The sequence below is a fragment of the Rhyacophila brunnea genome, unplaced genomic scaffold, assembly GCF_057557595.1.
Source record: "Rhyacophila brunnea isolate RB1 unplaced genomic scaffold, BYU_Rbru_1.0 scaffold_6, whole genome shotgun sequence".
In the NCBI taxonomy this organism is placed as follows: domain Eukaryota; kingdom Metazoa; phylum Arthropoda; class Insecta; order Trichoptera; family Rhyacophilidae; genus Rhyacophila; species Rhyacophila brunnea.
The window spans coordinates 16930955-16943117 of NW_028233276.1; the positions used below are offsets into that span (position 1 = coordinate 16930955).

The 12163-nt window shown below is 33.1% G+C and overlaps 1 protein-coding gene across 1 annotated transcript in view; it reads left to right on the forward strand.

Annotated features, from left to right (window-relative positions):
- LOC147065306 (uncharacterized) overlaps positions 1-9761 on the forward strand; it is a 34090-nt gene extending 24329 nt beyond the window's left edge. The window contains exons 5-10 of the mRNA XM_085956459.1: positions 114-211; positions 700-852; positions 1703-1796; positions 6225-6450; positions 6861-6939; positions 8049-9761. Of these exons, the coding sequence (XP_085812585.1) occupies positions 114-211; positions 700-852; positions 1703-1796; positions 6225-6450; positions 6861-6939; positions 8049-8136 (738 nt within the window). The 3' untranslated portion in view covers positions 8137-9761. The remainder of the gene's footprint in view (positions 1-113; positions 212-699; positions 853-1702; positions 1797-6224; positions 6451-6860; positions 6940-8048) is intronic.
- The last annotated feature ends 2402 nt before the right edge of the window (positions 9762-12163 follow it).

Here is a 12163-nt window from a genome sequence, read left to right on the forward strand (position 1 = left end):
TGCCTCCCAGTTTGGAAATCGCTTTATCTGAGTAGACTCAATCTAATCGGTTGGATTTGTTACTAACCGTCTGTCTCTTGATTGATATTATATCTTTAATTTATTAATTACAGGAATTTCTGAGATACCTGTTGGAAGGTCTCCATGAAGATGTCAATCGGGTTACAATCAAGCCTAAACCAATTCTTACTGAAATCGATGATAATTTAAGGTAAAATGTGCACATAGAAAATTAAAACTATTCTGAAAAACTAGGAACAGACATTTCAAGGATATTTAAAAAGTTTAATGATTAAAATGAAATTATACTTCATATTATGTATTGTTAAAAATATTGAATAATAGGTACTGAATACAATTAGTATTAAACTTAAAATTCTCTTCACAGCTGCTTAATGGTTATTTAGTTTTGATTCCACAGTGGTGTAGTTACTAAAGCGACTACGTCTGTAGCTGTGGGTGCGGGTTCAGTACCGCACCTGGCAGGTAATTTCAAAATGTATATAATCAAGAGTTAGGGATAGGTAACGACCATTTTTTGTAAAAAATCTACTAAAATAAAATCCTTACTCTGGAGAGACCCTGATCTGCATAGGAGTAAAAATGTAAAATAACTTATTGTAGCGTGATTCATGTCTAACATTGCAAGACACAGTTGATGACCGTTTCTTATGGTTCATTTGAATGTTGTCATTTCAGTGACGCCCAGAAGGCTCAAGAGGCGTGGCAGAGATACCTGCGGGCCGAAGATAGCCGCGTGGGAGACATCTTTGTTGGCCAGCTCAAATCTTCACTCCGCTGTACACACTGCTCGCACACCAGTGTCACTTTTGATCCTTTCTGGGATTTAAGGTACTTATACCACAGAAATAGTTTATCAATTATCTCATATCTCCGAAAATGAATAAAAATGTTAAGTGTTATTTATTGCAATCTATTAACAATAAAAATGGACAGCAATTATTTACATAATGAAATCAAAATTTAATATGTTATATACTTACTTCTTTTTAAATACCTAATTATTGCTTAACTAGCGTTTTGTAAGCGTATTTTGGTCGCTTTGAATGTGGTAATACATTGTATTGCTACCTTATACCCCGTTATAAATGTGCATGAATTTACTGCTGACAGTATGTATTATCGCGGCCATAACGTATTATTGTGCAACTTGCAAGATTGCATGCATGGATCAAAAAGGTTCAGAAGCTTCTCAATTTTCACACGACAGTTGGAATTTGTGCAATCTTTGCGCTGTAGAACGATAGTGGCGAATCTGGTGGAAAAAATATGAACTACACCTCGCAAAGCATTTTGACATTTACAATTTTTCACAACCAGTCAAATAGCACCATTAAATGACAACAATGCGTCGTTTCACTTACGCTTGAAGAATGAGATTGGCGAGACAGTTGCCACTTTTACGTGTAAACAGTTATTATTGCGATAGTTGAATATAGACACTATTGGTGCCAGAAAATCTATGCATGTTTATGTTTGTCCTGGCAAATAAATCTCAAACGGTACCTACAAAAAATGTTAAACTCGATACAAATGAATCTGTGATACAAAATGACTAGTGACATATTTTAGCTTCCCCTTCATATATACCACACAGGGTTTTATTTTCATATCCTTGGTTATCCTAATTATATGATTTATGTACTTAATTAATATTAATTATTTGTTTTGTTTCTTTCAGTTTGCCAATCCCAAGTCGAACCGGCCAATTGAAATTGACACAGTGCCTCTCGCATTTCACTAAAGAGGAAGACCTCGATGGAGATGAAAAACCTGTTAGTATTTCAAGGATTGACCATTACTGATTAAATCATAATATGTGTGATATGACAGAACGTCTATAGACGTCCTGTACTGTACAACGTAATACGGCACGACGTGTATAGAAGTCGTATTTTGGATTAAAACACTATGTTCCCTATCTACTTGTGTCACGGTGTGAACATATTTCCATTAGATAGTGTGGTATCTAAAGACTTAACTCATTTTTACATATCTAAATCGAAAATTTAAAAAATAAATTTAATATGTCATCACTAACATGTATTAGCTAACCTAAAGCAGGGGGGGGCACACTTTTTGGATGGAGGGGCCAATTCAAGAATTCAAAATGAGCGGCGGGCCGCAAGTAAAATACCATTTTAGATATACACTATTTATTATCACGAAAAATAAACATTAAAAAAAATTAATGAGAAGAATGAAACTTGTACATTTTTTAACATTTTGTTAAATTCAGGTGTTAATTTTGTAGTTGATATTCTCAAAACTGCTTGTAAATGGGCATCGGAGATATTTGATCGTAAAGAATTTTTATTGAGGTTCATGATCGAAAATGTTTGTTCACATGTATAGGTTGATCCAAAAATAACGAACATTTTTCTTGCATAATCTTTAAGTTGGTCGAATTTGTCTGAATTAAGGGCATTGTAAAATTTGGAGATTTCTTCACGACGATGCAATTCTCTTAACCCTCCTCCCGCTAACGGCATCTAGAAATGCCCATGATAGTTAAACCGTTCACCGCTAAGGGCATCCAGAAGTGCCCATAAGTTTCTACCTCCGTATTTTCGTAATTCGGCGAGTAATACAGTCGAAATTTGTTTGAAAAACTAGCTGGGTTATTCCTTTACTGACATCTGTGACTTTTTTTCAATAAGACTTTTTAGATAATTCGAAATTAAGCAAAGACACATACCCTGTCGATATTGGAGTAAAACAGATTTCCAATGATTGGTTTCAAAATTTACCGCTAGTTGCTTTGCGCAATTTGCGCCGGCGCGAATTGATGTTAATGATCTCATACATGAAATCGGCTAGTGCGGTGATAATTTTCAACAGTCGATTGCTTTCGTGTTGTGATTGATACATTTCAAAGTTTTTTACGGTTTTCTATAAAATTATTATTGATGCGCCATTCTGTTAATAATTAATTATGTGCGTTAATTCTTTAAATGAAAAGTGATTTTATGAATTAAATCAGTGGTTGTAAAGTGAAAACGAAATTATTAACACATAAATAATTTAAAATTCCTATAATAAATCTTTTGTACTGTATGGAAATACATACGAAAAATTGAGAATAAGTAAATAATAATCTGTAAAATATTTAAATTTAAATTAAAAAATGTAGAATAGATTTTCAAAATTCACGGCCACTCATTTTTATTTCAAGGAAAGTGATGATTAAAATTCTTCTCATTTTAGTCGAATAAAGAACTAAGATTAAAATTTAATATTATTGTGTAGTGAATTAAAACTTTAAATTTCCTCAAAACTGTTAAGTTATAATAGCATATTTAGTGTTTAAATAAAAATGTCTATCCCTGATGTTGAATGTTTGGATTCGGACTATGAGATGGAAAGTGATAATGAAGAAGCTGCGCTAGTAGAACATCCCGACGATGTTGACGAGCCTTCCAATATAGGCAGTGATGAAGGAGTGGCTGAACCGTCTACCAGTGCAGCACCAGACAGTTTACTCCAATCGTGGACTGCGGGTCCCTTCGTGCCGATCACATACGATTTTGATAGTTTCAACTCAGGCGTTAACCCTAGTGTACAGCTCAATGAAAATTCCACAGAAATGGAATTTTTTCGTCATTTTCTTAACAAAACAATAATGAATACCATAGTTAACCATACAAATAATTACCACAACCATATGCTCAACACACAAGCCCACACTCCGAATGCAAGGATCCATGCCTGGTATGATACATGCCCAGAAGAGATGTATGTTTTTTATGCTGTATCAATGTTGATGACAAGAAATCGCCATCTCACAATTGAAGAACATTGGAGTGCTGATCCATTATTAAATTCTAAAATATTTGGCCAAACTATGATAAGAGATCGGTATGAGTTGATTCTACAAATGCTACATTACTCTGATACCCAAATCCCTACTGGAGATCGTCTTTATAAAGTGCGCTCACTTCTTGACCACTGCAGAAAAATATTCAAAGAAACAATGCTACCAAACGAAAATCTCTGCATCGACGAAAGTATCATTGTTTTTAAAGGGAGATTAATATTCAAACAATTTATACCGTCAAAAAGACATAGGTTTGGAATCAAATTATTTGTGATTTGTGATGTGGAAACCGGTTATATTTTAGACTTTATTATTTATTGTGGTGTAGAAACCGAAATAAGTGATAGTGAACTTTTGGGAATATCTGGGGCTGTTGTCACCACTTTGATGAAGGATTATTTTGGTAAAGGGCATAAACTATTTTGTGATAATTGGTACAGCAGCCCAGAATTATTTCAGTTTCTACATAAAAAAAAGACAAATGCTTGCGGCACGGTACGTAAAACACGAAAGTCAATGCCAAAATTTGATAAACTGAAGAAAGGACAAGTAAAATCTCTTAACCGTGGCCCATTGCTCGTGTTAAAATGGCATGATAGGCGGGAAGTGCATATGATCAGTACCATGCACGATGACTCCATGGTACCGACAGATAAAATTAATAGGGCCACAGGACAACCCATTATAAAACCACAATGCGTTGTGGATTATAATAAAAATATGGGCACGGTAGACAAAGCTGACATGATGTTGAGCAGCCTCTCGTGTATGCGAAAGAGTCTTAAGTGGTATAAAAAGGTTGGATTCCACATCATAGATTTATTTTTATTAAATAGTAGCATACTTTACAAAGTTATCACCGGTAAAAAAATTAGTTTAGCTGAATTTCAATTAAACGTAATCCGGCAATTAATCGAAACATATGGCAGTGCCTCAAGACCATCGACATCACAAACTACTCGTGTAGTTAATAACCCAAAAAGAATTTTAAAAACAGAACTCCTAAGACATTTACCCCGTAAAATTCCTCCAACAGTAAATAAAACAAAACCATATTGAAGATGTCGTGTGTGTATTGCTTCAACTACTAAAGATAAAAAAAGAAAAATGACGAACATTATGTGTGAAGCATGTGATGTCGCTTTATGCTCTGTGCCCTGTTTTTATGACTACCATGACAAAATCAATTTTTGAAATATAGTTAAGCCATAAACATTAATTAGGTGTGACTGAAATATGAGACCAAGTTGTAAGGAAATAATATAACAATAACGATTGTGTGCGTTCTGTGTTGGTGTTAAAAAACGTGTGAACATTAATCATCGGCGCAAGTGTCTACCACTTATCCGGTATCATAGAGGCCACTTCACTCTGCGGTATGTACTCCAAGCGTGCTTTATTATGTATGACAGAATTTCTTAAAGCTCTGTTGCTTAATTTACGATCTTTTTGTTTATTTTCACATGCTGTAAAATTAAAAGGAATGTTTTATTATAGCTAGAGCCACTCAGTGGATTTTTAGGTACATTTTTAATGACGTTTCGGTATGATTTATGAATCGTAAAAATCGCAGCGCGCCCGAACAAGTACATGAGCGAAATTATGTCGCGATAAAAAGGTTAAATCAGTGTCACACTGCAGATCATTAACCTCAAGTTGTAGCTCTGTCGGAACACTATCAATATCTATTGAAAATGGATCGCGTACTATTGCTAAACTTGTCTCAATTCTTCGGAAGTCACCAAATCTTTGTGAAAAATCGTCATTCAGAGCTTTAATAATTTTACCATATTCTTCAAATTTATATTCTGATATATTCAGCAACTTCAAAGTTGGAAAGTGGTCCACGTTGTTATTCGATATTTGTCGAAGGAATAACTTGAGTTTTAATTGACATCCATTCAAACTTTTTACCATATCATGGGCATATATTTTTTTCCTTGCAATGCGGAGTTAAAAGTATTTAAATGTGTCACGATGTTCAACGTAGAAAATAGTGGTTACATAGTGTGAGATGAGACATAAGGAAGACGTACTAAGATAATACATTTACGAAACAACAAATTCTTCAAATTTTAATCTATTGTCAATATTTTTTTAAAAATTATAAAAAAGTTATTCGTAATCATAATGATGGCGGGCCGCAAAAAAATACCCGGCGGGCCGCAATTTGCCCCCCACTGATCTAAGGCTAGTGTTTTTTCAATTTTTATCAGTGAGGATGATACATAGTATGTTTTTCAAATTTTACGAATGCCTTTATGTAAGCATTATTTCTGTAATGATTGACAATATAAGTTTGGCCTTTTTTTATCTGGTTCAACTATTGCAGTTGAGACATCTTGCATATTATATTTTAAAGAAAACTATTCCATCTGTTCCGCAGACATGCTCGAAATGCCAGATGCGGCGCAAGTGCGTAAAGTGGTTCACAGTTCAGAAGTTCCCGCGGGTGCTGGTCATCCACCTGAAGCGCTTCTCTCCTACTGAGCGCTTCCGAGGCAAGCTCAATGTCTTGGTTGAGTTCCCGCTCAACGGACTGGACGTCACACCCTACTCCGCCACCAATCAGAGAGCTGTCTACAATCTGTATGCCGTCAGTAATCACTCAGGTCAGATTTTGATTAAAATCAAAGATTTATTGAAAGTCTTCAGTCAATTTTCATGTTTCCATTATTTTTATCACTTTTTTCTGTTATGATCAACATCGTAATACGGTAAAGGATGTGAACCTTATTTTTAAATCTACAAATTAATTTGACACGGGTATTGGTTTTAATATGGGTTTGTAATATCGTGTATGTTATTATTTTGTGGGAAAATCTCCAATAATAAATTGTTGTTCTTAAATACACCTTTTAAATTGAAATGATGTTCCATGACCGTCTAACCTTGAGGATAGAGGTTACAATGCATGCATCGAGACATATTCCATAAACTTAATCCTGACAGAAGTTATGCTGTCAACACTTAATGTATTTGCAATGACATTGTTTGAACAGGATAAACATTTTTATTTCAGGCACAACTCACTCCGGTCACTACACAGCATATTGCAAACACCCATACAATGGAGAGTGGCATGAATACAATGATTCTAGGTGAGCCTTCATTCATTTTCTCAAGTTTTTACTTTAGACACTGTCACAATATTTTTGTGGTAATAAATAGCTTCGATGGTTTTAAGATAGGCATATGAAAAATCAAGATTTTTGCATGTTATCTTGTCTCATTTACTGACCTCTGCCTGTTATAGGTCCTGTACATGTGCATGGATTTACTGGCGGCAATAGTGCTTATTTTAAACTATCGTGACAATAACTGTTTGTAAGTGCTGACTGTCTCTCCAACTTATTCTTTAAGAGTGAGCGAGACGCGATGTTGTCATTTTATGGTACTATTTGACAGCTAGTAAAAATTGATCCGGCAGGTTCGCCACTATCATTCTACCACGCAGGCGCAGATCGAAAAAATCTTACTGTCACATGAAAATTGAGAAGCTTCCAAACTTGTTTGATTCACGCATGCAATCTTGCCAACTGCAGGATAATAAATGTTTACCCATACATTCTTACAGTCAACAATAAATCCATGCACGTGTAAACGGGGTATTAGTATTTAGATTTAAATAGTATTATTTTCTGAACCATTGACATTGAACTCAAAATTTCCATAATGACTTTTATCCGAACGGTGACAATGCATTTGAATTAGTTTTCAGTCTGCTCGGCAATGCCTTGGTCTGTCCATAGCTTTACTTCAGCCAATCTCATCCTACATGTATTTTTCTAGTGGCGGTTACTCCCTTCCTTAGGTCTTTGTATGTCTCATACACTAACACCCGTTTCACACGGGACACCTGTGTGGCGAGATTCCGCATTTACACATAATTGAATGGGCACGTTCAGATGGGGACACACGAGTGTCGCATTCATTTATATGTAAATGCGGAATCTCGCCACACAGGTGTCCCGTGTGAAACGGGTCCAACATGACCTATTACAGTTCAGTTGTGAAGCTAGATTTTCACATATCATTTATAAACTGTTTTTACAATTTATGCCAATGTCTCACTGCTGCCTGTTATGGCTGTTCATGTGACAGTAGTAATTACTCAACAACCAACATCATAATCAAAAAGGTAATCAAGGATTGATGAGAAAAAGAAATAGTTACACTTCAGGTACTAATATGTTTCCGTTTGTTCCAGAGTATCACCGATTGCCTCTAAGAATGTAGTGTCGTGTGAGGCGTACGTCCTGTTCTACGAACTGTCCGGCCCAGTGCAATCTTCCTAGCGAGCTCACCACACATTCACGGCGCCTTGCAGTCTCTATTGAAACCAATCGACAACAATCATAATATGGCAATTCATGTGAAACAGAACTGAACGGACCATGATAAATCTTCAAATTCATATCTGTATGAACGAAACATTATGCTGAACACTGCCGCAATTGATGGATCTCGTATGTATTCAATTAATCATAGTCCGATTCACAGACTGAAACTTTGTGAATTAGTCTTCTTTGGATGGCAATGCCAAATACTAAGTTCCTTCTATGCTTATTACGTGATTACCCAAATTGTTATTGAATTTACAGCAAGTCATTTGTAGAAAACAATAATACGTGTTAAAAAAACTCATATAACTTCATCAAATAAACTATTCGTGTATAGAAGATATTCAAAAGTAATATTTATAAATTCTTTAAGTCTACATCGGCTCAAAAAAAGAGATTGTCTTTAATTTCACCGAGAGCATGCATCATGTTTTGTTCATATGGAATAATTTGGAGGAGATAAAGCTTTGAGGCTATATTTTGATATTAAGCTCGGAAGAAAGATCTTTACGTGAGTCAGTAAAGTTTCACTTCAACGTAAATAGTATGATCGCGTTACTAATCTACTGTAACTAAAATGAAAGCCGAGAAAAATTGAGTGCAGCATAAAGGAAAGTGATGGAAATAGTTTATGAAAATATGTGGAAGGTTGTTAGACTCGAATACTAGGACAATATTTGCAAATTATAGGAAGTGTGCGGGCAGGGCAAAAGTGCCGCTGTTTAGGATTTCAAATGCAAGAATGCAGAATTAGTGAGATGGTTGATTATGATTCGAAACGGAAGGAAATAGTCTTCTTTGTGCTTGGTATCTAATAAAGGTGACCGAATTGTACTTCCACATTTTGGAAATATGTAAGCCCCGAGCTGGTGAAACTTTTTTGTTACTAATGCTATTTCGCTTTAACCGGCGCCTGGGTGCAATTATCGAGCAGTGGATATTTTGTGGAAATCTACATAACGCATTCTCCATATGACAGACTTAAAAATATTGTATTGTTATCTGAGATCTGAAGTTCTGATATGTAATATTTGCATCCGAATATGATATAATTTAATGGCGATACATAATGAGAGGATTGCTTAACACTGGAACTGTTAATTAATTGAGATGGCATTTATGTGGTAGAATTCCATTTTACAACAGTATACTATTAATTATATTAAATTTCATAAATTAGTTTCCACGAATGGTGTGACAACCGACATAGCTATTAGACTAGACATTGATTAAAACATCTAATTTGTTGAATTTAATATATTTCATATTACACAGTTGTGTTATAAAACTGTTGCTCGATATCAGTATTCCAGAGGAAAAGAGACATACCGACTAATTTATTTATTTATACCATAATAACTTATAACGTGAATTGATTTTAATGTAATTCTCAGTACATAATATGACTAAGTTTATCGGAGTAGTTTTACACTCGATTGCCATCCGCCATTATTTTGTTGACGATATAAATACGGCTCTGGTGAAAAAATATTACAAAATATATTAGAATAATGTGACTTATTGAACTGGAAATTTAAATACGATAAGCCTTATAATGTGTCACGTACGTATTTATTTATTTATTTATACAAAGTAGATAGATAGGTATTTATTATACTGCTCAGAAAGAATTATTTAAAAAAATCAAAGGATATTTTCCGACTATATCTTGACATATAGAAGAACTTTAGACTTATATTTTACCTACGAATACTGATAACATTTTCGTGTTATTTTTGAAAAAAAATTGTACCGATATTACATATTGCATATTAACAGTTTTATTACTATCTAGTGTTTTTTGAGTAATTCTTTGCAATAATTTGTGATATTTGGAATATGTTGAGATTACTTGATGTTAAACGATTTGTCTTATCGTTTGTTTTATACTTTTCCAGCGTCTAAAAGAAAAACATGATAATGTTAATGTCATACGGGCGTCCTCAGAGGCCTCTACCTGATCTATGAGAAGTGATTTATGTTTGTTTGATGTTCTTATTGTTGGCTTTCTCCCGAAATGAAATAGTGGATGTTGATATTATATCTAGTTATTAATGTAATATGATTTTGCACTTATGCATTTGTAAATTATTAGTATACAATAATTCCACCGAGCACCTTCAGACCGTAATATTAATCAAACGTGTTTAGAAGCTATCAATTATTAGAAAGGAACTTTTATAAAAACATGCGTTTTCTTTTTTCACTATTTTTTATATAATTTGTACCCTATACCTATATAAATAATATCATCAATTGAAGTTCATTAAAAGGAATGTTTTAATTTAACTAGTAGAGTTTTAATTGTTTATGTATTAAAAGAGAATCTCACAAAAAAAAAACAATACATATGGATAAATTACTATAACAGTACCTACCTATGTACCGATGTGTTATCTAGAAAGGCACACAATCTAATTTGCGTGCAATTTATGGAGGCTTCTTTAATTATTGTACGTATTTACTGGAATTGAAAAATGTGTTGCATGTTCAAAATATTATTAAAATTAATGACCTGACGAATAAAAGAATCTAACAGAATAGATTTGTAACAATGTCTTAGATAAAAAGAAATATATTAAAACAATATATTATTGTCATTTAATTTTATGTGCGTTATCTAGTCAAATTTTACTGTTTATAATAAAATATTGAAAATATAAATTTATATTTCTTTTTATTTTATATTAAATATGATGCATTCATTGAATGGCTTACGTCATCATTTACATTCTTGTAATCACACGGTAACTGTCTCACTGATGTGTCAAATTGATACTTTTCTTTCATAGGGAGTGTTAATAATTATTACTCTCATACAATCACTAGAAGCTATACTGTATCACTTTACATAATGTTCAAGGCCTATTCAAATAAAATGTATCAAATTTGTTGAAGAAAATCATTATAAACACTATATCACCAAAATCTTTACAAACAAATGCTATATTTAACTCAAATATTACTAGACTAATAATGACCATATTCTTTAGGTAGATGATAAATTGATCATTCAGTAAAATATCACTTCCAAACAATTTAGTGTATATTTATTTTCAGAAAGACATCATCCACACCACACCGTTGTGTTTAAAAGTGAAATGTGAGTATGCGGATATGTCTTGAAATCATTTTCACAAAAACAATTATTAGTATACTACAAAATTATATATTTACAAATTTATGCGACAGATTCAATGCAATCGCTTTATTCGTAATAGAAAATGTTTCTTATTCAAATCAATTTCTATGAACAAAATATATATAATATATATTTATAAAAGATAAATAATTCTATTATTATCAGTAGGTAAACAAATGGAACGGGAGCCACTAGAATATTGTATTTATTAATTGTAATAACAAATTGGAAGCGGTATTTTTGCACTTGCGTGCTTGCGGGGGTAGTGACAAATCTGAACGGTTTGTGAAAGAGCGTATGTATTAATTTATTCTTATAGAAATTATTATTTATAGTAAAATTAAGTAGGTTATAAAATATTAAAATTACGTTATATAAAGGGTAATACTGTTCGTTCTTATTGCTTTAGTTATATTTTTATCTCGTGTCATCATCGATTTTCCGCAAATTAAATTTCTTCACTTAGACGAAAATGCACTGGTGTCTTTTTTTTAATATTTTAATACGTATGGATTTTTAATGATTATAAAAATATTCTTAAAGCAGTGGGATAAAACAGTTTATAGTTTTGTTAAGAAAGGCGCAATTGGTAAAAAAATGTTTGCAATTTATAGAGATTTAAAATAGAGTTGTAATTTTTTTGCATTTCACTAAAAATGGAGTACGATAGATTATATTGTGCATATTTAGGTATTCATTGCAAACATTTTTTTCGTCTACATATTTTTAGAAGTGTTTGCGGCCAAAATTATCAACAATTAGTCCAGATATTTTGGACGCAGGCGCCCATTTAACTAGGTCTATGTATTATTTGCGACATTTTTTTGTTCACAAAACGAT